At 37.6% G+C, this 27402-nt stretch overlaps 4 protein-coding genes across 11 annotated transcripts; 3 read left to right on the top strand and 1 right to left on the bottom strand.

Annotated features, from left to right (window-relative positions):
* The first annotated feature begins 691 nt into the window (after positions 1-691).
* LOC148741852 (uncharacterized) lies at positions 692-4952 on the top strand. The gene is made up of 5 exons (XM_088741641.1): positions 692-1027; positions 1160-1258; positions 2141-2317; positions 2567-2674; positions 4091-4952. The coding sequence occupies exons 1-5, from the start codon at positions 875-877 to the stop codon at positions 4190-4192; spliced, it is 639 nt and encodes a 212-aa protein (XP_088597767.1). The 5' UTR covers positions 692-874; the 3' UTR covers positions 4193-4952.
* Positions 4953-5508: 556 nt separating this feature from the next.
* On the top strand, positions 5509-12445 carry LOC148741851 (uncharacterized). Of its 6 annotated transcripts, XR_015995999.1 has the most exons (5): positions 6671-10285; positions 10525-10729; positions 10872-11075; positions 11236-11310; positions 11752-12445. XR_015995999.1 is itself a non-coding variant. In XM_088746901.1 (4 exons), exons 2-4 carry the CDS (start codon positions 10221-10223, stop codon positions 11010-11012), a joined length of 411 nt encoding a protein of 136 aa, XP_088603027.1. In that variant the 5' UTR covers positions 5509-5826; positions 10206-10220; the 3' UTR covers positions 11013-12445. The 6 variants fall into 6 exon arrangements, 3 of the variants coding, with proteins under 3 accessions (XP_088603027.1, XP_088603026.1, XP_088603025.1); XM_088746901.1 differs by adding an exon at positions 5509-5826 and having other exon boundaries at positions 10206-10285; positions 10872-12445; XM_088746900.1 differs by lacking the exon at positions 10872-11075 and having other exon boundaries at positions 6669-10285.
* LOC148741850 (uncharacterized) lies at positions 10294-13643 on the bottom strand. The gene is made up of 3 exons (XM_088746903.1): positions 13099-13643; positions 12898-12994; positions 10294-12638 (listed from the first exon to the last, which is right to left on the bottom strand). Exons 1-3 carry the CDS (start codon positions 13189-13191, stop codon positions 12595-12597), a joined length of 234 nt encoding a protein of 77 aa, XP_088603029.1. The 5' UTR covers positions 13192-13643; the 3' UTR covers positions 10294-12594.
* Positions 13644-14012: 369 nt separating this feature from the next.
* Positions 14013-27005, top strand: LOC111320634 (uncharacterized). Of its 3 annotated transcripts, none has more exons than XM_088746902.1 (6): positions 14013-14339; positions 23067-23203; positions 23389-23487; positions 24476-24649; positions 24738-24839; positions 25580-27005. In XM_088746902.1, the coding sequence occupies exons 2-6, from the start codon at positions 23069-23071 to the stop codon at positions 25679-25681; spliced, it is 612 nt and encodes a 203-aa protein (XP_088603028.1). In that variant the 5' UTR covers positions 14013-14339; positions 23067-23068; the 3' UTR covers positions 25682-27005. The 3 variants fall into 3 exon arrangements, with proteins under 3 accessions (XP_088603028.1, XP_022779019.1, XP_022779018.1); XM_022923284.2 differs by lacking the exon at positions 14013-14339 and adding an exon at positions 16658-16896; XM_022923283.2 differs by lacking the exon at positions 14013-14339 and adding an exon at positions 22451-22781.
* Positions 27006-27402: the final 397 nt, after the last annotated feature.

Raw genomic sequence — 27402 nt, 5'->3', positions numbered from 1 at the left:
TGACTGATGGTTTGGACTAAAAACAAGTAAAGACAAGTCAAGATTTGACCTTCCTGTCAAAATTTTCAACAAACTATTTTCAAAAAACTGACTCAATTCTGGAAAGCACTTCCTCAGGGTTTACATATCGGAATAGCTTTTTGAAAAGTGTGCCTAACTAGCCTCTAGATGCCTTGGTTTTTTCCTAGGCAAGCTGTTGAATTTCGTTTCCAACAGTTGAGGTGTATCGCACAAATAACAATAAATATCTCAGCAGGAACTGCAAATGAAGTTTTTTTTGCTAAAATACAAGATGATTTTCTACGATAAGAAGGAAGATATACCAAGGGAATATCCCTGAAGGTCGACTCCCCTTAACAGAAGTAAATGTTTTCTTCCCAACATTTGACAGAAGCAATATGTATCCGCCTGATATTTCAGAAGGTAGAAAACGCGCACAAAACTTCGTGTCAGACCATTCCAACCAGCACTCGAGGAGCAAGAGGTAAGGGATAGCTCCTACTCTGCCTTTGACTGTGATTTAGCATTTTCTTCATGCACATTTTTTTGTGCTCTCATAAGTGAAGATAGTATGCTACTTTACGCGAAAGAACTTTTTCAATTAATTTTTAGAAAACGTCAGGAAGCCGTCGTCTGAGAATTTTCCTATCTAGTAACTTAGTTAAAATAGATCCATCCAATGTATTGCGTTTGACTACATATCAAAGCACAACGAGACAGAGTTGATTCAAAAGTAGCAAAGGTTAAGAAAATTAATTTTTTTTTGTCTTGTCATCGTTCATAGTCAGTGTAGTTCTAACAGCTTGAAGGTGTGTTAAGGTATGTGTTTTACCAAGTAAATTAACTGTATTTTATGTATGTATATTGACTACAGATGGATTGTTTCAAGGCCCTATTCTCTACCATATTTATGGTAACGTTACTGAGTTCAGAAAGTTGGACTGCACCGTTGAGTTACAGACCAAGTAATGCCGAAATTCTTATCAGACTTCTTCTGATGCCAACACGAGCTAACGCCACTAAAGAGGTTAGCAATTTTTTTTTATTTTTATTTTTAATTATATTGCCATGATATATTTGGATTAAGAAGTTATCTCTGAAGTCTGAAGGCTTTACGTAGCTAAAGAGTGAGTAAACTTCTCTATGCTTCGTTTTACAGATGTTAAATGTCCACAAATTCATAGCTTCTAACTGGAATCTCAAAGAGACGCCCCTGGCCCTTGGAGTGGCTGATACACCGATTTGCTCTTCGAATATGGTAATTCTAACACTCTTTAAACTTCTCACATTTCTTTCATAAAAACATATTTCAGCTGATCTGATACAACATGAGTTTGCATAGTAACTGCTTTGCTTCATTCTATGTCAAGCTTACTCCACTACCGTTCATTCGTAAGTCTACAAACACATTTACAACTCTAATTAATCACCCTACGAGCCGATATATAATTATTTTTGTTTACATCACTCTTACTTTTGTAAGTCAAAGAATATTCAAATTTTCAAGAAGAAAGAAGCGTGTTTAAACGAATTTTGGATTGCAGTGGACTATACTGTAACTAAAATTATTGTATGTCATTTTATTGTAATACATATATCTTATTAACCAAGCGCGAGGGCCGTACTAGGAGAATAACGGCCCGAGGTCTTGACAGTACGGACCGAGCGCAGCGAGGTCCGTACAAATTTCACCGAGGGCCGAATATTCTTCCAGTGCGGTCCCAAGCAAGCTTGGTAAATAAGAGATTTATTATACGACTGAAGTTCAAAGGGATACAAGTGCGGTATCATTCGGGACCATTCGGGACAGTGCCCGGTCCAAGACTGAGAGAATATTGACCGGCAATAGAGCATTTTGATTGGTTGATTTTAGTTATTGGCCTTCTGACTGCCCGAGTCGTGTAATAATAGGTAATTAAGTCCCCACAGAAACCGGAAGAGTAACCTAATGGATGTCTTTTAAACAATCTCAATGAAACATTTTCAATCCTCCCTCGCACGTCTAACAATCTGGTTCTCAAATGTTTTGAGTCTTTCCATAACTGCTGATGAGACACTTTTATAAAACAGTAATGAAACTGGATAAAAACCTAAGGTTTTGCAAGGTTTTATGACTTTCTTTATACGTGTTCTGCCACAGAAAAAGAGGGACAGACTTGCCATCGCCCTCATCCAACTGCACAACTTCATTCGCCCATTGTACCTGGCGTACGCTTCGGAGAAATCGCGGAAAGAATCTCAGCACAAGTTGCTAACAAGAGCGCTCAAGAACACCAGTCTCCTGCTTAATTATACAGTTCAGAGTGTGAAAAGTGAAGTAAGGTTACAGATTTTTAGCTTTTAAATAATTCTGATTTCAAATATTTCGATATAACTTTTAATCAAATATCTAGTTTCACCAACTTCAGAACTTTAAATCGGCATCACGAATCTTGGCTACATATCGACCGTTTGGCATTGAAAGAAACATGCGATAGAAACGTTTTAAGTATCAAGGAATTAATGTAAATCTATCCCAAGTTTGGTAATGGCAAACTCGTATATTTCTTGCTTTACAAAATTTCAGATCCATAGAAATGACTACCAGATGACCTCTTTGCAAGATTTACCAGAGGCGCAAATGAACCGTTACACCCGAGAATACCTACAAGCATTAGTCGAAGACAACCTATTGGTAAGATGCATTTTTCCTTGTATGATGTAAACCTCGTGAAAGATATCTCGAAGGTCTAAATACAAAGAATAAGCACACAAACGCTGGTGCGAGGGACGACCTAATTTTTATCGGCCTTAAGACGTAACAACATCCCGTCCATTGCGATATCAGGGACCTTAAGCAAACTACGATGGCGAAGGCAATGAGCTCTTGGTAAAACAAAAGATCTAATGGGCAGAACAATAGACAGCACGGGTGTTTTAAAACTTTGTACATTTCTTAGCCGTCCTTTGCGAAACAACAACGTGAAATCACCAAAATTTGCGTCGTCTGAGAACGGAAACCGCGACGGCAAATTATTGTAATTTCCATTTGGAACTCAACACGGCTAATATACGTTATGAATAAAGGCTGATAGCCGTAAAACTCTTGAACAAAAGCTCATCTTTCAAGCCGGCAGTCTAAATCCCACAGGTATCAACGAACGCTTTTCATTCCACTAATTTATTCGTGTTTTTCTCGTTGCCATGTTCCCACCAATCACGTAGCTCCATTTTCTGCCTTTAAAAGCACACACAACCCACAATTCCTCTATTCGCTCCGACGAAGGGCTAACGCTCGAAACGTCAGCTTTTGTAATCGTTACGGTGGCCAATTTACCATTTCAACTTTGTTGATATATCCAAATTGTAATATACGTTATTCTGAAGTTGAGGTGTGGCGCCGTTAGAGACGGTAAACACATGCAGCCATTTTCGAAATTCTAATTCAAGTAGAAATTCATTTTTTAATCGACATCTTCCTTGGCGTTGCCGTCCTGACTGCTCAAGGTCCCTATTGCTAAAACGTGAGAAAAGTTTGATTTGACCCACAAAACTTTTCTCGTGTTCTTCCAACATACCATGAAGGCTAATGTGCTGGTTAACCTATGGAGAGGACAGAAGGATGTAAAACTGAACTGTTTTAACCGTCATAGTGGAGGTGGAATATCCCTTTCATCACTACGAAAGTCAACCGAGTACTGGAGTCTTAAAAGTCCCAGGGGTGCATTTTAAGGAAAAAACCTTTCACTCTTAAGATTTTGCATCGTAATTCTCCTTATTATCCAACTGTGCTTCGTAGAGTACAAATAACGCGCGAGACGAGTACAAATATCACGCGATACTTGCAATCCAGAAATATCTGCGAAATTCGCCCGCACTGAAACAACAATTTGTTTGTATTTTGACGAGCCCGAAGGGCTCGTCAAAATACGGCACAACTCGTAAAAATACTCAGCGATACTACACAACAAAACGTCTAATAAGATATATATATATACTAAACGCCATATATTCCTGAATTTTAGTTCTGAGAATTTAGTATTGGATCAAATGATAATCCCCTAAAAGACATTTTTCTTTATTCTCAACACAACGTTCTTTTTCCAATCAGAGTCTAACAATTACTGAGGATGTGGTGGAGATCTATCGAAATTATGTCGTCCTTTACACATTAAAAGACGTCATTTTTCACGTGGTGTCGAAGTGTATCTAACGTGGTCGACGACTTGCCGTCTGGTTGAAACATGCTCTGTTAAGGATACTGGAACGTAACAAAATATCCTTGAATTTTATTCAAATACGGAATTTATAAAATATGTCATACAGAAGTTAGTTATTTATGATGTTTTTAGATCATAGGGCTATAATTCTATCTAAGCAATGTAAAACACATTTTTCCGGGTTCTATAACGTTATAAATCTACGTAGGATGTTTATAAGCTTTCCAAGTGTTCTTCTAAAGTCCGAAGTGGCTTTATAAACGTTATAGAACCTGGAAAAAATGCGGTCTATTGCTTTTATGACAAATATAACAAGTGCGGGCTCTATAACCTGATAAAACATCCGCTTGGAAACTGAATTGACCAGTCAGACGATGGCTACTATGTTCATTTACGTTGTTTGAAAAATCCTCCAGGTGCTCTTATCTCTTAATTGCAGTGTTTACCAAAAACCATTTATGATCTTTTATGTCTGGAGCCATTTAGGTATTTCACCGTCTTAAAATTGCCTTTTAATACTCGTTCCTCGAGAAAACATTGCAGTGAATAGTCAATGATCTTAGTTTCACCTTTTACTACTTATTCCTTCAGGAATCGAACACATGATTACGCCTATTTTATAAAAATACGGGATTTCATTTAGTGAGTTACCCTTTGTAAGGGGGAATCAAGTCCATAGTTCTGCGATTTATTACTGATCAGTATCAGAGTTTATGCCAATCTGTTACAGATTTAAGTCGATGATAAGCTGTTAGAAATACCATATTGCTAGATGATAAGCTGTTATAAATATCATATTGTTACATGATAAGCCGTTGTAAGTGAAAAAATAAATAAAGATAGCGTTCATGTTTTAACAGTCCTAAGCTAATTTATTAAAACACGCGAATGGAGTCTTGAGAGGTCTCTTTACTTTTATAAATGATGTGGTTTCGGTCCCAGTCTGTTGCCTTCTTTACTTGACCCCAACTCCCTTTAATCTCTCTCCTTCACTAGTTTTCATGCTCTTTGATTGAAATTTCTATGTCAAATTGGATAAGACAGTTGCAAGCTATCCTGATTTCAGCTTTCTGCTTTATTGGGTGATTTTTCTTTGGAATACCTGAAAGTTTCGCTTATCAAAAAGGGAGGTTGAACACTTTTCTATCATTTCAGATTTTGTACATTTACAATCCTACACTGTTTATGTTCAGAACTTTTTACTATTTGCTTCTCCTTAATATATGATGAAACTGCTCGAGCAATCTGAGATACTTTAGACAGTATAGGGGTACATATCCTAAAAAAAGGGTGGCATTCTTATCACATCACGCGCCACACGATGCACACGTGTACAAAATTGTACTTTGATCACTGTAGTAAATTCAACGCTTCCTCCGCCTCGCACGAAATATGCCTAAGATATCTTGATGGGAGTTTTGGAAATCCTATGTACTTAATGTATAGAAGTCTAGAACAACGAGGTCATGTCCTTGGAAATCAGTTACTTTTCCAATGCACATCACTGGAAATGGGCGCCATGTCGAGTTCCCACTGTATGATCATACACGTGTTACAGATTCTTCTCTCAGGAAGTAGTGTTATGTACCGTAACGAAGAGAAGAACACTTTGTAATGGAATAAAAAGGTATTTACTACACATGTAGTTGTTTGAAGTTGCATTTGAACTTGTATCTTTAGTTATAGGTATCTGTTCAGTTTTCCTCATGTTGAAAAATCTTCCAGACTCAGTGTCTTGTCTAAGTTGCCACGCATTTACTTGCTTTTGATGTAAGACAAGCCTTATCGTTGAGTTCAGTTTGTTATTGTGAAATTACATATCGCACACGATTTCCCATCGCCCACACGTAACTAGATGCAAGAAAATTAAGGCATGAAGTGTTGAGAATAAAAAAAATAAGTCATCCTAAGGCATAACTCTACATGTATCAAGCAATTGAACGAATGGAACGATAACAGTTCGATTGAATAATTTCCATGCCTATTTACAAACAGCTTTAGAGTATCAGGTATTTGTTCAAAAGTGTCAAGCGATTCCACAAATTCTAATTTACGAGATCAACTAGCTAGGGCACACCAGACCTGAAAGGTTCTTTCAAACTTCTTAAGATTATCAGGTATTTGTTTAGAAGTGTCAAGCGATTCCACAACAGTTCTACTGATTTTCTAATTTACGAGATCAACTGGTTGAGGTACACCACAAAGTAGCTATGTTTTCGTGGCATTTCCTAGTTATGCATAAGGGTGGAATTTGGTCCACATAAAACATTCAAAATGATCAAAACCCTCATTAGCATTGCACGATCTTCTTCTACCTTTGACTGACCGGCATGTAGTCTATTTAAGACTGCGCCTGATTTTTTTTTAATAAGAGTCAAGAACCGAACGATTTTCTAGTATGCGTAGGCTGATAAAGTCGGTCCACTTCAACACCAAAATGATTTGTAGAAGCGCCAATACTTTTAAACAGACATCGAGTGTTCTCATTAGGTTTTCATGAAATTTTCTGTGGGAGTTTGGCTGAGAGTTTGACTGAGAAAAAACCTGTTAGATTGTCGAGAATATTGCAACTATGAGGTAGGCCCGATTTGCATGTTCGGACAATTGGAAAGCAACATGATTTTTGTAATCGCTTGTTTTTTTAGATAACCTTACTATTGGGAGGAAATTTCTAAAAAACATTTTTGACTGTTGGGTGCATTTAGCCGCGATGATTTGAAAGGCCACCGAACATGCTGATGACTACGTAAAATAAAAAACAACAACTAATGGTGTATTTAGAAGGCAGAAGCATATTTTTTCATAACTTTGTTTAGTTACGCCGGTGAACACTAACTTTGGTCTTCTTCATGAGCGAGATTCTTATTATTTGTTCTTTTAAGGTATTTAAAACTTGATTTACCTCCCAGGATTATCTGAGGAAAATCACTTCCAAACACTTAACAGTAAGACGTAATATTCTCTCTCGCTTAGTCGATGAAGTAAGTTCTCATCCAGGTGTTTCGCTTAGGGTAAATCGTTACTTTTTTTAGCAGATCCGGACGAAAATTCACGATATCCTCTTGTTTTCTGAACAAATTATTTGAATCTTTGGTTCAAGCCTAATTAAAGATTCTGGGATTAGTTGAATGGAAAAGCACACCTGACAACCGGACGAAGCGGGGGTCAATCTCGCCCTCAGCTTGAACGTGCAATGAATTCACAGTGGAAAATACATTCTTTGGTAGGAAAAGGTTAGATCTTCTTTTGATCAACTAAGGGAGTGAAAGTATGACCGTAACTCGAAACTGCTGAGGTAGGTTTGTTTCAGTACATGTCGCATAAAAGTAGTTTGTTTCCTATACTGTAAATCCCATGGTGCTCAAGACATATTTATCAACTGGTCCGTTATTTAAATTCAAAACTTTCTCTACATGTGGATGATAAATCGTTAGGTCTATAAAATATTTTACTCAAGCAGGTACGTTGGAGTCAAACATACATATTAGACAAAAACATAAGCTGGGCCGTATAAACAATGGCATCATGAGAAAATATAGGGCATTTTCCTCCTTGCTTCATGCATTTTCACAAAAAGTAGTAGATTGAACAGTTTCGGGCTGTCGAGAGATGGTTTCTTAAAAATCTTTCAGGCATAAGTGAGTTTTTCTTTCTAAAATAAGAGCGAATACGATAAGAGACCTTGTATGAATTAATTTTGTTTTCGAATTCTTCTAGGTTCCTTCCAAGACAATTAATCACATCCCATATACAGGACAGTAATGTCCACCAAAACAAAACAAAAAAACACGTCGTTGAGTACGGGCTTCTGTAACACATCCAAGTCCTATATATCTACGTGCTAACTATTTTACCATTTACTTTGCTTGGAATTATTCTTTACAATTTAATACTTCAGTGAGAAAAGAAACCAAGATTCAATTAGGCAACAGACAAGTGCCAATTCTTAAGAAAATAGAGGAAGGAAGTGGATCCTGTCGCGTAGAATCTCCGGTCACATCCGGGACCTTTACAGGCCTCACTGGCGACTCAGTCAACTGTAAAATCTTTAAATATGGCGAAAATATAAAGACTATGTGCGCATTCGATCGATGTGGGTAAGTTATGGCATGAATAAAATCGAGACACTGACGCTTTTCTTATGGGCAGCACCTGAAAATAAATGTCGATCACCTCGACATTACGGTTCTTCCCTCGTACTGTTCTCACATCCGTCGCTTGTTGTGGTTTTTAGCCCATAAAAACGGCCATTTCATGCCTGAAATCGTATGGAATCCACGCCTGGAATATCTCACTAGCCAGAGCCTCACCAAAATAGAGTCGATCCTGCTGTGGGCAGAACTCGAAATATTTAGGCCTTTTATCCCTCTTTAAAGCCATCACAACCTTTAAAAGCGGGAACCTGAGTAACTTGTGTTTTTTAACTTTCTTTCTGCTGTGTCTGTGCCACGTGGGTTTTTCCTCGCAAAGAAAAAGCATGAGAAAGCGTGTTTTGATAGCCACATTTCTTCGACTACAGCCGCCATATTTGTTTTTCTTTCAAATTTCCTGCCTTGTTCCCAGTACTTCGCGTTATTTTTCCGACCAAATGCTGACCTGATCGGCGGAAATCGGCCGACAGTTACCGATCGATTGTAATTTGAATACACTAAAGATATCGGCAATGCCGACTGTACTCGCGCGAAGCACGCGCAATTAGCGAAAAACTTGTCACAAAGAAACATGCTTCTTCGCGAGGAAAGAGCCACGCGGCACAGACAACAGAAAGAAAGTTATCCTGTAATTAGCTACCCCGCTCAAGCGAATATTTAGGCGGCCCTCTTTATTATGCCTTCATCAACACAATTAATAGGAATGGTACATCAACGGAACGAAAATTCGGAAATGTAAAAAACAAAATGATGATAAAGCAAGAAAAACCACTCCACAAAACAATCTTAACTATGTTCGTATATGCAAAAAGCTACTTCTAAGGGAAACTGACAATCCCTAGTCATTGGGTATTTAATTTCGAGGGCGTGGGGACGGTCGTAAGACACGAATGAATATAAATGACAACAGCTCGAATATTGTAGGTACCCTACCGCTAATGAAGAAATTGTAACAACATACTATGCAACGCCCCAAAGAAAGGGTTACCTAACCCATGATAAATACAGAATTAGAAGAAATCAATCGAAATAGATTGAAGCCGATAACATTGAAGCTCCCGAGGATAAAGTCTTCAAGGTACTTTCAATATTACCATATCTTTTGATATTATTTCCATTACAAAATTCATTTCGTATTTCCACTGTTAATCCGAGGAAGACGTTACTTAAAAGACTAGTTTAATGTTCTTTCACAAGGTCAAAGCTAAGTGGGGATGGGGCTGCTTTAACCCACAACAGTGGCCTTGTTTTTTTCATTCCCACTGTTGGATGATCGCTAGGCTGTCGTGTCTAGTTCAGGTAATATAATTATGTGCACATTTGGCAGCATCTCTTATGAAGGGAATGCCATTTATTACAAAATAAACCTTGTTTACCTTTAATTTGTCCAGGAAGTCATACAATCTCAGTGGTTGCATGTAAGGGGGACTATGATACTTTAAGAACCAGCCTCCAAAATGTCATTGAAGAAGTTAACTCCCTCTCAAAAGAAAAACTCCTTGGGTAGATGGAAAGCAACTGAAAATCCAGCTCTATCTTGATGGTGACTACAAGGTTAACAAATCCAGACATAACTATTTTCCATCCACCTTTTTTTGAGAGGAACACATACATGTATGTGGTTTATGCCTTTTTTTACCTGTACCCCCTTAAAAAGCCAGATATTATAAATCTGGTTCACTTTTCATTGTATATTATCAATCAATTCATCATTAATTCAAGCATAGAAAAAAAGGTAAAAAATTGTTCAAATAAAAATGTTATTAATATTGCAATGCAAGTTTTTCAAGTTCAATTTAAGGCATTCTCAGTAAAAATTAATAATTTACTGTTACATATCTTTTTTTTCCTCCAGTTTCTTCTACTCTGTATGGGTATGAAGGCTGCAACATGTAAACATTCATGTGTTTGGTGTACATGTAGCAATGAAGAACGGTAATATCTGTGAGTCAAATACAATAACTTTATTGACACTTCCATGGTGGAGCTTTTCAGTGACAATACATAATTTACTTAAAATGATGATTTACATAACAACAAAAACTAAATACAACTGTATCAGTAAATACTTACTTACACAATAAATTCTCAATCATTGGATGTAGCCATACACACAATTACCATATGGGCCTCAACAACTGCAACACTCATATTTAAATTTTATTATTTTATAGGAATGACTTCACCAAGCCTTTGACTTTTTTCTTGAAACTGAAACACAATTTAAACCCTGGATGGTATAAGGATCCTGGATGCAGCACACCGCCTCTTTTTGACGTACCACTTGAAAGATTCATGATTGATGAGCTCCACATGGTTTTGCAGATTACAGATATTCTAGAGAAGGGCATTATCCATGAAGTTATTAGCTGGGATGAGGTAAATGAATTAAAGATAAAAAAGACTTGCCAGTAGTGTAAAGTCTACAATGTAAATTAAAGCAAATTTGAACAACAGCAGTCTGCTTTAATTTCTTGTTCATTTATTATGAACATAAAGAATAGATCTTGTTGCTACTTAGAAAGATGATTTCAAGAAATTAAGCAAAGAGCAAAGGGGAATACATCTGAAAACATTCCTTGAAGCTGTTAGAGAGTGTGGTGTATCTCTGTCAATTTGGACAGTCAAACAAGGAAATTTAGACTGGACATCTCTTATGTGAAATGAAAAGAAGAAACTGTGAAGAAGCCTCCCCTCTAAATTCTTCTCCTTTCTACCTCCTGAGGTTTGTGAACAGCTGACCAAATTGTGGAAATTAAGTACAATTATACTGTTTTGAGTTGATTTGCTTCTAAATCTTGCATGAATTTCAATTTGTTACCTGCTTTTTTATCGTTATTTGTTTATTTATTTTTTGAAATATTGCATCTGTTTATTATGTACAGGATTTCAAAGAACTTTATGACATATTTGGAAGTTGGAGTCCGTCTCAGAAAGATGGCCTGGATTTCCCAAGCTAAGTAATAATATGGTCATCAATATATTCAGACAGTCTACTTTCAGTGCCAGCTGCAATTAAACATTCTGACTGAAATATTTATTTCTATGTAGTTATATATATTTATTCTATTTCCTGTGGGTAAAAGAATGGGCTCTTCTGCTTTGCAGTTTGAAATTAGAGGGCCTTGAAAAGCCAAAGCAAATCCCATAACACCTTACATACACATTATGTTATGCCACCTTCCTGATTTACTGCAAGAAATGGGATCTGTCAAGTCATTTACTGGCCAGGGTATGCATATCATAGTATAGCTACATCTCTACTACATACGCCATGCGAAAATACCTGTATTCAAGGATTACAAGTTTCATTAACATGTACAATGTAAGTGCCACACTTTTAATCCACTGGTAATCAATATTTTTCAATCTGTCCTCTTTATTTCTCTGTCATTTTGCAGGTGTGGAGAAGAAAAATGATGACATGTATTAATACTTTCAAAGAAAGTGTGCTCAATGGGATAGTTGTTGCCAGATTTTTCTGGTAGAAAAAGGGATAGAGGTTTTGGAGCATGAGGGATGTTCCCGTAAACATAGAAGTTACCAAAAGAGGGACATCTATTGGGAACAGGGAAAGAGTCTAGTGGCTAAGAATGCTGTTAAAAATTCTATTGCAGAAGCATCACAAGCTCTTTCCACATAGGAATTACTGCTGTCCTCAGGTTGTTGAAATTCCTGTACATCTACTTCAATTGCAAACAACAGCTGTCATCAGATCAGTGAAAGTTACACCCTGAGTGACCTCAAGAAATTGCAAAAAAAAAAAAAAGAACTAGTTGCTATTTTTCAAATTAAATTAGACAAACCCATCACTTCAGATATAATGGCATGGCAAAATGGTAACTCTACCTGAGGCCTGGGAGGAAGAACTGCCAGAAAAATTAGGTGGGGGTGTGCAGCCCACTCCCCAAACCCTTACCTTATTTATGAACAAACCCTGTGATTTTCCCCACCCTATTTATGACCTTACCTAAAATTCAATACCCTGTTTAAGGCAGTTGATCTAAACATTATTTGTGAAGGACTATATTTGATGGTCTTATCGATAATATGAAAAAGAAGCTTTTTTAAAAAAAAAAAAAAAAAAAAAACTTATTTCAAGACCAAAGTGCAAAAAACATACCCTGTTTCTGACCAAAGTGGCCAAAATCAATACCCTGTTTACGACCAAAACGACTGAAAAACCATACCCTTTGGGGCTGCAAAGTGCACTCTCGATGGTACTTTTCAGTCTCTCGAAGTTCTCAGCAAAAGCACGTCCTGTGGGGGAGATGGATTTCTGAAATAGCTGGACAAAAAATGGCATGCATTTAACAGCGAGAAGCTAATCCGGTGGAAGAAAGTTTGATACATGCGAAAATCTCCTCCGAATAAAAACATTTACTTTCTCTAAATGCTTGCGCATGAAATAATCAACGGTAGCGCCGGGTGGTCTACCAGGAATCGGAAGAATTTCATTAAAATTTTGCTTTTCACTTAAAAATTACGAGCAGAGATATCTGAAAGGGAACGTGTCGAACCCCTTTGGCGTCTAAAGCAGGACTTACCTTGAAAGATCGTTATCCAAATGTGCGATTCTGACTCGAACGTGTTGTGTTCGGACCCCCAACCTCGCCACTTGATCAGATAAACAGGCTTCTCAGACTACAATAAAAATCCATTTAGAGTAGTAAATTTTTGTCGATATTTTGATGGCTTTTATTCCAGCTTTATGAAGGTTTGTTATGGCAATCGTTCGATATCCTTACCTTTGTGTTCTTTACCGCCACCAACCGCTCAGCCTTGAAGACACCCTTCAGCGTTTTCCTTTTCTTTTTTTTCTGGCCCAACATCCAGGACATCCGCCATCGACATTTTATTCAAGTCAGCACACAGGCAGCCCAAGCTCACGGTTAGCTCAATTGGTTAGAGCGCCGGATTGCGTTGTGCGGGAGGTCGAGGGTTCGAGCCCCGGCCGGACAAATACTCATGGTCTTAAAATAAGTGAGGAGAATTTGCTACCTTTCTATAATATCAAGTCTTCTCGGATAAGGACGAATAAACCGTAGGCCCCGTCTCCTGCAGGGTTAGGGGTAGGAGACGTTAATTTCCCACGCACGAGATTACTGTGTGGTGGATGTCCTCCCCTAGGGTGGGATGGGAGGGAAGGTGAGATCGTTACATGGACTGAAGCGGCTGCCAGAAGCGCCTGATAATGCTGACGTCCGATCTCAACCTTATCATTGTAACTAGACACGTTTGTTGTTTAGAGTGCGTGAGACTTTCTTTCTTTCTGACTTTCTCACTACTAATAAAGCGGACGTGACTCTTACCGTGTTGCGTAACGTTTTATATTTATAAAGGTTTGTATGGGATCGGCTTTCCAATTTCGAATTTGGCTGCTTGAAACGTTCGCGGCCCGTTCGCCGATCGCACAGTATGTTGGGTAACAAAAATAAGCCCGGCGAGGATAGCCAGCGGCCTGCAGTCCAAAAACAATAAATTAGTAAACACATTTCCATTCGATGTTGATTGGTCGATCAAAACGATGCGGTCTTGACAAAACCTCTCGAGGGGACCAGGGGAGCTAACGGGTTTGTTTTTGGACTGCAGGCCGCTGGCTACCCTCGCCGGACTTATTTTTGTTACCCAACATACTGTGCGATCGGCGAATGGGCCGCGAACGTTTCAAGCAGCCAAATTCGAAATTGGAAAGCCGATCGATCTGGAGATAAAAGTATCGCTAGTGAAAGATCTGTGGGAGGAATTGTGGATCGAGTGAATGAAAAATGGAACTGCAACATCTCTGCTTTGATTTTCTGGAGGAATCGAGACTGGTGGTAATTTTTTGGCGGAATTATTCGCTTCGGGCGACGGACGCTTCTAAAATAGGTTTCCGGCCTTGTCTTTCTTTTAGCAGTTGAACACCAACATAGCGCTAACTCGCCGAAAACGCTTCAAAATGGCCTGAGACACTCGGAATCAACAAAGAAAACAACAAGGCAATAAGGTAAGCCCATTTTATTTCAAAACAAGACATTTTTTTCTCTCTTTTAAGGCAAACCGATAACATCCCATACAAACCTTTATAAATATAAAACGTTACGCAACACGGTAAGAGTCACGTCCGCTTTTCTAGTAGTGAGCTTGGGCCGCCTGTAGTCAGCATAAAAGTTTACGCTGCGCTTATCTCGAGCCATTTTTCAGGTGTCCTTGATATACTTAGGCTTACAACTCGTTCGAAACAGGAATACTGAGTTATGGCCTGATTACATGAGCCGGGCTGATTTCTTTTGTTTTGGTGTTCGCCAAAGCGTGAAAACAAAAGAAATCAGCCCGGTTCATGTAATCAGGCCCTAAATCCTTCTTGACTTCTCGCGCGAAGACAGCCGACAAACAAACCAATCGGGTAAAAGGGATGCGTGACGTCACTTTACTAGCCCACTCCCGCACGGGAAATTTTTGGTTGACCGCGCGGGAACAGGAATTCTACGCGACGGAATAAGGATATGGAGAAATATCGGAAACCCTCGAAGTTGGCACTTCCTTCCGTCAAATATCTGTAGAGTAGACGTTCTAGGAAATGCTTTAAAGAGAATTTTAATACTGACAGAGGGTGATTCTTACCAAAACTGAGGAATATCTCGCGTAATAAGATCCGATGTCTTTCACGGCACGAGTACATGCGGGAATAAAGTCCGGTCTCTCAAAAGTCCACCCGTCTGCTGCGTCAAGCCACATAAAGTATCTGGAATGAGAGAATAAGGCAGAAGATTAACTGAAACTAGCATCGTCAATACTTAATGTCACTCAAGTAAAAATCTAAAATAAAGTCTGGAATCTAAGTCTCCTAAAATTTGAGTTAGAGCTGATTACTTAAACTCTGCTTAAAGGAAACTTGTGCTTCTTAAACACATGAAGTATTGTAGCAGAATTCAGAGGGGATCCAAAATAATTTTGGTGGAAAAAAGGTTTATGACTCATCAACCCTTTTTCTATCAAACTTATCTTGGACTTCGGTATTTGAAATGTTAAAGTCAAAGCTTATTCATTGCACACTCTGTACACAGACAATGATTAAAGAAAGTACAAAGTAGCATGTACGCGATAAGAGGCACGTACTTTTTAGAAAAAATTAGAAAATTTGTGAATTATTCTCGGATAAGAGAATTACTAAAATAAAATATAGTAACTGCAGTGTAAAAATAACATTCAAATAAATTGCAAAACACGTGCTCCGATGTACTGCCATATATTTACTTCGTTTGAGGACATTAAAACAGCGTTACTTTTGTAAGTTTAAAAACAAGATAAAAAGACCCGAATGTCTTCTCTTGTTGATAACACTTTCAAAGTATCTAAACGGCGTGCTTGGAGTATACGATAAATCTCTTTTTCTTTGAAAGGATTATCAAAAATAAGGACTCTCGAGTCCATTTTGTCGTAGTAAAAGCCCATCAGGATTGTAAAAAGAAACCGATGCAATGTCCTTTGTTCATTTAAATTGCATGAAAAGTTTCCTCGAGATTTAGTGAGGTGGAAAGAAAACTGTTGTCTCTTTACAACCTACTTGTAAAAAGTTAAAAAAGGAAATATTAGCTCCGAGCACGTACATTTTCGGTAAATTAACAATCGTTGTGCTTATTTGCTTTGCAACTGGACGTCATCCGCTAGGCAGAACGTCATGTGAGAAAGCACTGGCTATTGGTAAATATAGTTCTACTTTGGCTGCAGGACAGATCATATTCCCAAGTCGTAAAAGCACTCATTCGTTTTGCCTTGCTTTTAAACAAAGGTCAGTTTTGTCGATTGTTCTCCCAGAGAAGATTTCATGTGCATGATGATTCCGAGGATGTTGAAGTTTCTTGTCGAATTAATTTCATGTTCAACTACACCTCAAGTATGCAAAAGGTGAGCGGTTACTCCTTTTCATCGATTTTTCTAATAAGTTCAACAATTAAAGTGATTTCATATCTAAAATCTAGTAACTTCTAGATGTTGTTGTGGCAAATTGAGATGCGAAATTCTGGACATATGGGGTTTTCAAAGAAGAAATACGGGGTGGGAGGATAACCTTCGCTAGATCAAGATATGCCGCTTCTTTTCGTTGGAGGGGGAAAGGGATGACTTCAAATCGAGAAGAAAAAGGGAATAGAAGGCTTCAAGAATTATGAAATCAGCCACATACAGACACGATCTCTGTTCCAAAAGAAACATAGTTTCGTGAACATGCGATCAGGAAGATAGAGCCGGCGATTATCCAAATTGATTGGACAATAAGCGGGACTTGCCTGCAAGTTAAAGTTTTATGGAGATTCCATCACGTGCGGTTAGAATTCTAGGAAATCACATGAAAAGCGTGGCGCTTGTGCGAGTCATTCTTAGAACATTCAATGGGTGTTTAGTTGTCAAAGATTACGCTTGAGACAAAGGCTACAAAAACTTCTTTACCAAGAATTAACATTACCTAGAAAGAAGGGCTAAGAAAATAGTTGTGGTGCTCAACCGCTGATTCATTCGGATTCCGCTGTCATGTGGTAAAATTTCTATCATTCTTCAACTTCGCGGTAAGTCTTGTTGTTAAAATTATTTTCTGTGACATTGCACGACAAGGCAGGAGATCCCATGAGAATTTTAAAAAGAGTAGCGATTTCTCTCTTACAGAGGTACCACATAAGGAGTGCACACCAGTTTTGAGATAGCTGATACATGTGCGGCCTTTTTCGGGCTTAGATATCACAAAAGGGACCACAACTCGCTAATTTCCTTATCCAATAGTCTTATTTACCCAGCAATTCAGATTCTATTATCATACTTCGTTCTCACATTACTGGTTTGATCATATTTACAGAGATCCCCCGTAAAGCTCCCCACAGTACTGTCGACGATATCCAAAGTTAATACTTAAAAAATTAAAAATAACCAAAATCTAAAGCACAATCAATGAGTTTGTGACGATCAACTAGCAGATTTTATTTATTTTCGCTTCCTCTATTTTGGATTAGCTCCCCAGCTAGTTACTTTATGCATTCTGAAAGATTTTCATTACTTCTTGGTGCGTGTTTTTTTCCCGTTTGCTTTTACGCAGCAAAGTTACCTCTCCGTATATGAAAAACATGCGCAACTTCCTTATCTAATTATCGTCAGGAATTTGGGAAACGTCTAAACAACTTACACGAGCGCCATAAGGGTAATAAGTGGCTGTTCAAATAGTCGCTTTTCTGCATTTAATTCAAAGTGAGGGAAAACCCATGAATTTACGATTTTTACAGGAAGAACAAAATTGGACGATTGAACTGAATGCTGAGTGGCGCAATGAACGCCACTCTGTGCTAGGGTAGAATCGATTTACATAATTATCACTCGGGTGAGCCAACCAGATGTGACGAAGTTACTGGTCGTCGGCAGTCCATAGTCCGTAGTCCATATTTTTATAAGAAGCGTCCTATAGTCAATGTGTTCGAGTTCAATAAATTTCCAAGGTCAGTCTATATATTTTTCCTCTTTTTGGTTTGTAGAAAGTAGTTTACATCAACTTCCTTGGAGTTAGGTCTCATTCTAAGAATTCCTAGGTTCACTGTCATATTTAAGAAAGGTAGTTTCTGTTTAAGTCGAAAGAAAAACACGGCAAAGCGGAATCTTTCTCAGTTACACGGTTGTCATTCTCAATATCGGTTTTCAAAAACATAATTCAGGTGAGTCTATTTGCAGAGTTGCTTGGCTATAAGGCATCCATAGAAGGAGATGTGTTAATATATCACCCCAGCCAGTACAGTACACAGTGATAACTATTACAAATAAGTCCGTCAGACTTTGAACAGAAAATGTTTTGTTTTACAGGGAATTTCAAAAACCAACAAGCTCATTTTAGTGCTCAAAGTGATTTACTGTAATTTTAAATTCAATTCCAACGAAAAACTCTAATGATTAGAATAGCATTACCCAAATAACATATACATTTACAGATATACATACACTTGATTTAAGTGTAAGTAATCTTTTTTTGTTTGGCAAGGTCTTAATTTGAAAACCTGCGTTTCTCTTTTTGCTGACGAGTTTTCTGATTTTATAAACATGCTTATGTTTTCGCGTAAGGCGACTGTTGGGCGCGGTCAATGCTCGAGGCTGATTGGCCAAACGAATTTACGGCTACGAACCCCTGCGTTGTGTAAGTTGTGATTGCCGCATACAATGAATAAAATCACTGGCGAGGTTGAAGCAGCGAAAAATAATTTTTTCGGGGTGTTCAATTTCCTTATTTTTAATCCGTTTAGCTTTTCTAAAAAAAAAAATCCTTCCCCATTTTTTTTTCTCATCTAAATAATCAATGCCCATTTTTGGTCTTTGGCCTTTGGTCTCTCTTCCCTATCACGAATAGTTATTTTGAATTTACATTGACAAGTTGGGGGTATATAGGTCGCAAAAATATCATGAGAAATTTTGCTTACTGTTAGATGAAAATGAATTATCCTTAAAAAAAAATTCCTATCCGCGCGCTCTTCTCTAAAATTGAAATCCTTTAAAGCCTTACTAGGAGTTTAGCTCCGATCAAATTGTAGTGTTGATGGATAGTTTTACAATACGAACATGTTTCTCTCTAAAAATAACCCTTGTAAATTTTGTTATTACCATAAATCGGTAGTCTCTTCAAAAGTCTTGCGGCGAATGAGATTGTCAGGTTTTAACAACATAAGCAGATTCGAAATCTCCGATTCGCCTTAGGCCACGTGTCAGTTATCTAATGACATTTATATTCATCAGTACCACGATAGCATGCTATCAACGTTCAAATAACACGCACATATGAGCTCATAAGCGATATCACAGCTAGTCTAATGTGGCACTATGACAATTCGACGCAATACAATTGATATACCAACAATTGTAGCTGTGCGTACACATGGTATCTCCCGTGGTGTTAAATTGCGTCACGCCAAATTGGAACTGATCTTTCACCCGCTGACTAATGTTTTGCTAAGAGTGAAGCCATTAGTAGATTAAGAGATTAAAAGGGGTCATGACAGAAATAGATGATAGCTACTATAAATGGACCACTAAGTTTTCAACACTTATTAGACATCGTTTATACGTTATCACCAATAGGATAACCTATGACAAAATTTCTCACGTTAAAGGGAAATACTTTCAGGCGTTCGGTGACCTAATGTATCGTTAAATTTTCTCTCAAATGTCAAGTTTCGTACCACGGACCACTCTAGAACTGTCAAAGAAGAAGAACGCGATTAGATGTTTGTTTTCAGAGCAAGGAAAAGATTTGTGCTAGTTTACCACCATTGAGTTCCTGTTTACAAATCACGGTTTATCTAGGGGAGAGACTTCCGGAAAAAGAGCTTTTATTGTTTTGTAGCCTTTCAACCAGGAGTACATTGTCTTTTCACAAGTTATTAAAACATATTCATTAATGGGAAAGAATATAAACAGGACTGAATAACGAGGGACCATTTCCTTTATCATAGAAAAGTGCTCACACTTGTAAATATACATTTTTAAGTGATGCTCCTTCACAGCCGGTTCGACTACGCTTCATCATTTTACATATCAAACTATGGATTAAAAACCTTTGGGATGGGCTGGTGAACCGGCCTTCTTTTCAATTGGTGATATGTTTTATAATAAGTCACTAAACGAAACAATACGCAAAGTTAGCTTGCAAAACGCACTTCTTCACAGGTCTGCCTCTGTTTTCATGTGTGAACATTTTTCTATGATAAAGGAAATGGTCCCTCGTTATTCAGTCCTGTTTATATTTTTTTTCCATTAATGCATATGTTTTAATAACTTGTGAAAAGACAATGTACCTCTGGTTGAAAGGTTACAAAGGTTACATCAATATTGCGCAAATTATCACCAAGACGGATGTTTTGAGGCTAAATCGCTGCCCATTTCAAATGCCGGTTAAAGAAAATTTGTTTTTCTCGTGTGGATCTTGTGATCCATCATATTTCTGCGGTACGTAAGTCGAGGTCGGCCAACGAGTATCTTGTGAGCTTCTAACTAAAATTGATAGCCGTGAGAAAAATTATGGTGTACCCCAGAGAATAATGTGTTCGCTTGACCTTCACTGGTAGAATTGCGTTACGTAACATCGAAGAGTAATGCTCTGGAATTGAATGAACTGAACTGTCGCCATTGAGGGCTTTGCAAGTTGCAAAAGAGCCATTTGCACCAGGTGATAAACCTGAAACGTGTTACAGTGCTTGTCTTGATATGTGGCTTAGCCAACGGCAGTTTGCAAACCGAATATTTTGTGCTCAAGGGGAAACGACCCTAAACTTTCAACTTTACTGAACTCGCCCTGGCTCAGTGACCACCAGGCGTACATCTAGATTTTTGGTACACCAGATGTTTTAATGGAAAAGTTGAATGTAGCTCGCTCGTGTTGGTCAGTACTGATACTGAATAAAGATTGGTATCCAAAACGTATGTCAAAAGGGAGTGAAGGCCTCTAAGTTGTTTGGGTAGAATTTTATTGATTCTACACTTCTCTGAATGCTTTTGACCTATACTCAACTAAATATTTTAATGGGAAAGCTTTGTTTGAAAATCTTTTCTCCGAGTTAAAGCTTACAGCAAAGTGACCATAAAGAGATTAGTAACCATTGGAAACCGTTATATAATTTTATTTTTTACCCATTGCAAACCGGTGTGAATTAACTAAAGAGCTTGCTTTTCTTTAAAGATAGTTGGAAAATACATATATATAAAATACAGAAAATACTTTTACACCGGGTTGACAACTCCAAGGAGATAAATACTGAGAACGTTTATCATTGATTAATTAAGAATTTGGTGACAAATACCAAATACAAACTCCTTTTCCAAAGAAGCAGCAGTCCGACAAGAAAACATTTCATATCCTTAAGTATTAACACAACCTCGATGATCCCATCCTATCGACACAAATTTTCTTGTTTCTTTTCATTCTTAATTTTTCCTCTTTGTAATCTCTGATATAAAGAATATTTACGTGCACGGCAACCAATTTTTCCAAGAAGACGCGTGAACGTCATAGGACACACCAAACAACTTACCCACATGTACTCATGTGATATTAGGGGAGTTTATGTTTTCATTTTTTTGCCAAGATAAATCAATAAAAATTTGAGGAATGCATTTTACGTCGCATGAAATATTGTATTAAAAAAAGGTTTGTTTTGCTCGAACGTGTCTATCGCTTTTGTGCCTACAAAAATCGTTCACTGGATAAAATCCAAAACTCATTTATTTATTATAAATGGCTATTTTGGAGAGCATTATTGACTAAAGTCGGAAAAACTGAAATAAAGAAAAGCATACTTTTACCTGATGACTAAAAATTGCTCATTAAATGGATATTTAATTGCTTTTCCATCGTTTAATGGCCAGACAGTCTAACAGTCAATGGGTCAACTGTCATACTGCTGAACCCTAACCTGGTTGCACGTGAAAATTGTAATGCGATGTTTGGATACTTCGTTTTGTTTTCTTTGAACGTGGGAAGCAAGTTAATCAGCAATCAATAAGTCTACAGGATGAAAACAGTTATCGCTTTTATGATTCCACCTCCCCAGAATTCCGTTTTTCCTTTGACTATGGAAAACGAGTACTTGGTTCCTCACCTTTTGGAAGCATGCAGGTGACAATCCTGGCTGTGAACGAGCTCCTCAATTCATTATTGATAAAGTGGAAATACAGAAAAACTGATTGTTTTCAGAAATGATCATGCTTTGTTTTAAAAATTTTCGCTTGGTTTTGTTTGATTTGCCTTTCATTTTGTGGCTTTCCCGGCAAAAAGGACAAAGAGCACCCTGACGAATTTACCAGAATGTGAAAAAATTCTTAATAACAATGTCATGGGATCTAGCGTCACGTCCAACATTTAAGAACGTCGTTTTAAAAAGATAAACATACAGATTATGATAAACTTTGCGACCCCCACGAAATTGTTACAAAACTGTCAATTAGTGTCAAAAAAATCGATACATTGGGTTGAAACGCGGTGCATTTTTTTTAAAAAAGTTGGTTTTGAGGTTTTTTTCTGCCTTTTCTAATTTGGGTGGGTTCCAAAGCAAAGAAAGAAAACGAGCCGAATTTTTTTTTTGCTGATGATGTTCAAAAAAATCCAACTTCCTTTAAACCCCTGTTGTTTCCTTTAATAAGCGCAAATGTATTAAGTGTTACTGCTGAGTGATAATAAAAAACGGTCAAAATCCGCGTGACACGTTCAGTAAAGAGGATTTCTCAAGAGAACAAGGGAGAAGCGTGACGGAAATCTCCTTGTCGGCAATCCTTAATAGAAAAAGTGAGGGTAATCAGTAGCACGGTTTCGCTTTTGTGTAAACGACCGTCCATCAAGTTCCAATCGATTGCCATATGGGAAGTGGGTAACTGTAACAAGGACAGAATTCAATTCAGAGCGATTGGCCTACAGCAACAAACCTTAAAGGGATAGGTAAATACTGACTACAACTTTGATTTGGAATGAGACAGGAACGTACCTAAAATTACTACTATGAAAAGCACTTTAAAAAGAGTCGCAAGGTTTCGTATGATATTTTCGTCGACATTTTAAAACGGAGGCTTTTGAAAATCATTTCACCGCTTGTAATCCATTCAAACTGGCTTCGGGATCAACTCACTCCGGTGCAATCTCGATGCAATTCTTCGTACTCCTGCTACGACGAAAAAGAGTTACGAAAGTTATTTAACTGTGCGTTTTCTTTCTCTGCTCATCTAGAAATGAACTACAATGTCCTGCTCGGTGCCATGATTATGACAGTATTAAGTTTAGTTGCTTCCACGACTCGCTTGAGTAGTGCAAAAGTGATTGTCAAAGCTGTCCTGCTGCCAAGGCAAACCAACGCTACTAAACAGGTAAGAAACGGAATAAATAAATAAAAAGAAAAGGAAATACAAAAAAACAAAAAACAAAAAAAAAAAAAAACAAAAACATAAAAACGGAGAAGAGATACGTTTTTCTAATTTGAATTATCTGTTGATTAAGTTCAGTGGTCTTATCTTAGAAAACCTATCATTTTTTCTCTTCCAAATATTCCTAGATGTTAAAACTCTACCCTTGGATAGATAACAATTGGGATCTTAAAGAAACAGAATTATATCTAGTAGAAGAAATCACACAGTTATGCTCTGACAATACGGTAAGTATCAATAGCTCTCCAACACAGGTCGTCAAGGAAAAAATAAAAAGAATTTTAACATGCTGTGTTATTTGCGCTTTTTGATTGGTCGGATCAAATTTGAAGTGTGTGCATTTGGAAGCACGCGTGCTCTATCGAGCTTAATGCACTTATCTTATCGTCGCTTACGTCTCCAGCCTAAGCGCGCGCAAATCATGAGACTGGTTAGCAATTCTCTTCCATCTTTTTGGAGTCTATTATCTTCTTGACAGTGCAATTCACGTCATAAACTGTTTAAAAATCAAGTGAAACCACGAGCGAAGTGGGTGGTTTTCTGGCACAAGTTGAAAAATTGTTAGGTGAATAGTTTTGTAACGTTGATAACGAGCTTCAACTGAAGCACCTACATTCGCCAATCAAAGAAAGCAAATCTAACACAGTTAAAGTAAGTGATTATATATGGTAATGAAACATCCCTGTTTGAATTGAAATCACTTGTTTTCTCATTCAAATAGCGAGGAAATAAGAGAAAAAAATATTACAACTCACTCTTCGAAGTGTCCAAAGTACAACTGTCACCCACTTTTCCGTGTCGCGTGATGTGAAGTTCAAACTCACTAGTATTTTCATGGGCATCACTCACAAGGAGAACCCCAAAAAGTTCACCCTTAACAGGAATTTTTTGAACACGTGAATACTCCACAGGCTTACATTCAACTGAATTCACGCCAAACTGAAGCGAGTTGGTACATACGTCCTAAGTTTGTGTATTTTAGGTCATTGTCGTCTACAGTTTTCTTACATTATAGACATCGTAAGTGAAAACTAAAAGACAGGAGGATTACCTTTACACGTGCTGGCACAGTTAAAAGAGAAACAATTACGTAACTTCAAATAAACCTTACAAAAAGAACTCATGCAATGTAGTGATAAGTTAAAATTTGTAAATACTTCCTTAATCGATGTAAAAAATTCAAAAATATCATTGGCATGCTTTTTCGCTCTGTAGACAAGAAAAGACAACCTCTCTATTGCGTACACAAAGTTATCCACCTTCGTCTTCCCACTCTCGCTGGCATACTCGTATGAAGAAACAAAAGGAAATCAGCATTCTCTGTTAGCAAAGGTCCTCAAGGATACAAGCCATTGGCTCAACAGTACCTACCTGGCGATATATCATAATGTAAGAATAAAGTGAACTTAATAATAGTAGAGTTTCGTTCACATCCCAGTATTGAGTGAAATCGTTTTTGTTTTGTTTTTTACTTTAGGTTTCGGGATTGCCCTTGCTCCCTCCTCAGCAAAAGACAGAGAGAGAGCTAGACGATTATACTAGAGTATTTCTAAATGCCCTCGTCAATAGCAACCATGTGGTAGGTGGTATATCTTCCTATGCAAAACTAAATTTTTATGCCCTAAACACTCATGCAAATCCAAAGGCTTCACGTCACTGTAAGATTGCGGACTTTGAGGACAACACGACGGTGATAGCAAAAAGAACGTGGCGAAACAAAAGGTTCTGTTGACAAAACAATAGCTCTACACGTGCGTTTTCAAACTTTGTACATTTCCTGGTCATCTAAAGCAAAATAATGTGGAATCACGAAAATTTTTTCACTGTCTGAGAACGAGTACTTAGCCACCGGATTATTCACGTTTCTCTTCGAAGAAGGAGGTTCGGCGCAAATATGCGCAAAATGCTTACAAGATAGAAAGTTAACTTTTTCAGTCACTAAGCGCCGCCGTCATGACATTTTAAACTCCCTACTGGGCTCTGCTGTAGTCCCCACTGACAACTACCGTGGGAAACCTTGATAACTTGTCAGAAAGTTGTGATTCAGTGCAGGCTCGTTCGATGAGATTATACTGCAGGTTATACTTATTTAATAAAGCGCTTTAGAAATAAACAAATTTCACGTAGATTTTTTTCCCGTAGCTGCTTACGTAGACCGTAAGCAAGAAAGCGGCTACGGAAAATAATGGTAAAGAGACTTAACAAGTTATTCCCTTTAATGACCTTTAGACCCCAAAATCTGACACACTAAGCTTCTTTGCCTCTCGTTTGCAACGTAGAAATCTAAAAGCCTTCTTTCATATTTATCTTTATCACCAGAGCTTGACGATTACTGATGACGTGGTTAAGACCTATCGAAACTATGCTATCCTTTACACATTGAAAGATGTCATCGTCGACGTTCTGTCTTGTTTAATTTAATAGAAAATTATGCTCCAGAAACCATACTACCTCCGATATTTCAATGTATGCATTAAATTGTGAGACTGGTCGCATTTTGAGATTTCAAAAAGAAACAAAGGACACCACCATTTCGAATCTTTCTCGAGAATCTGGGCTCGTTCCTTTCTTCCATCTCTCAATGGTCTGCTTGAATAATAGGAAGCTACACAAAACGGCTTTCTAAACTCGAATATCGATTATCTTTTTTATTTATCCATTTTTTTTTCGGTATTCAGAGCATCAGCTGACCATGAACAGCGTCGCGTGTGCGACCAGGTTACTCATTTGTTTTCAAAATGGCGGCGCCCGTTCGTCGAATGTTTAGAGCGTTTAAGGACAATTTGCGACGGGTTAGGTTACTCTCTGAAATCTTAAAATGCGGTAACTGATATGATTTCTGGAGCATACTCCTCCTATTTATCTAGTAAGACGAATGACCACATCGCCTTCTATAGAGTAGAAGCGCGCTAATTATCTTTACTATTTATCACCAAAACATAGATAAAAAAAAAGTTACTTAAGAAAAAAGGTAAAGTGTGTAAAATGAAAATGTTATTTATAAATATACAAATACTTCAAAAGTTATTTATAGCTAGATACTATAGTTAAACTATAAGACAGAAGATGCTATGCATAGCCATATTGGCAAAGACAGTTTTCAACACGCCTCTCGTTGATCTAACTCTTAGTTAATCGATCGATCCTTGAGCCCTTGATTACTAGACAGTTTCAGCAAACAGTTATGTCTGCTGAGGATTTTGTTGAACTATAGTTAATAATGTGCTGTAATGGTTGTGAAACCCGGCAGAATATTGATGTTGTATGGTTTTGTCTAGGTATTGTAAACTGGTCGAGCTAACATCCAATACAATTCCAATCACGCTGAAATTACTTAATACTTAGAACTTCTCATAAATGTATTCTAGTTGCGTCAGACAACTTGAATACATTTTACTAATCTTAAAGTATTTCTTGGCTTATTTAGGGTTTTCTGAATCTAGGTTGGAAAATTCTTGATTCTGTCCCTGTATTTATTCACACTGTGTGAACACGAAGACCAAGATCCTCTGTTCTGAGTGAGATCCCAGCATAACCTGCGACACTGTTTTTCTTTTTCTTCTCCCATTTTTGCCGGCTTTCATAACCATTCAACTCTACCAAGTACGGTTTAATCGCTATCCAACAATGGACTATTTAAAAATACATGGTTAAATTCCTAACTTATTGTTTCAGTTGTAATTTATACTAGATATCTGGAACATGTTATCAAAATTAAAGAAGGATATTCTATTTTTGAAAATAAGTGACGGTGTAGTTGTAGAATTGTTACACATGGCGTTTTCGTAATATACTTGTACATGACCGAGTTTGTAACTGTCCGAGACAGTGAAGGGATAAACAATACTCTAAAACAATATTGAAATGACTCATACTTGTTTTATAAAGTCTTCATAGGAACTTGAAAGCCACATTAACGAAAGAAATCTGAAAACCGCTTATTTAAACTAAGTTTAACTGCTTTTTAACAAAACTAAAAAACTATACAGAATTTGGCTGAATCTTTTATTTGAACTTTTATTTTTGTGCACGGTGTCAAGAGGACCGAAATCTAACTTTGGAAGGACATTTATTAAATAGAAACAACCCTCATAAAGAGCATACGTAGAGCCCACTGCTTGTGTAAAGCCGCCGTTTGGGTT

This window comes from Stylophora pistillata, chromosome 1 (genome assembly GCF_964205215.1).
Source record: "Stylophora pistillata chromosome 1, jaStyPist1.2, whole genome shotgun sequence".
Classification (NCBI taxonomy): domain Eukaryota; kingdom Metazoa; phylum Cnidaria; class Anthozoa; order Scleractinia; family Pocilloporidae; genus Stylophora; species Stylophora pistillata.
Note: the sequence above shows the minus strand (reverse complement) of the source record. Positions and strands in the feature narration are given on the sequence as shown.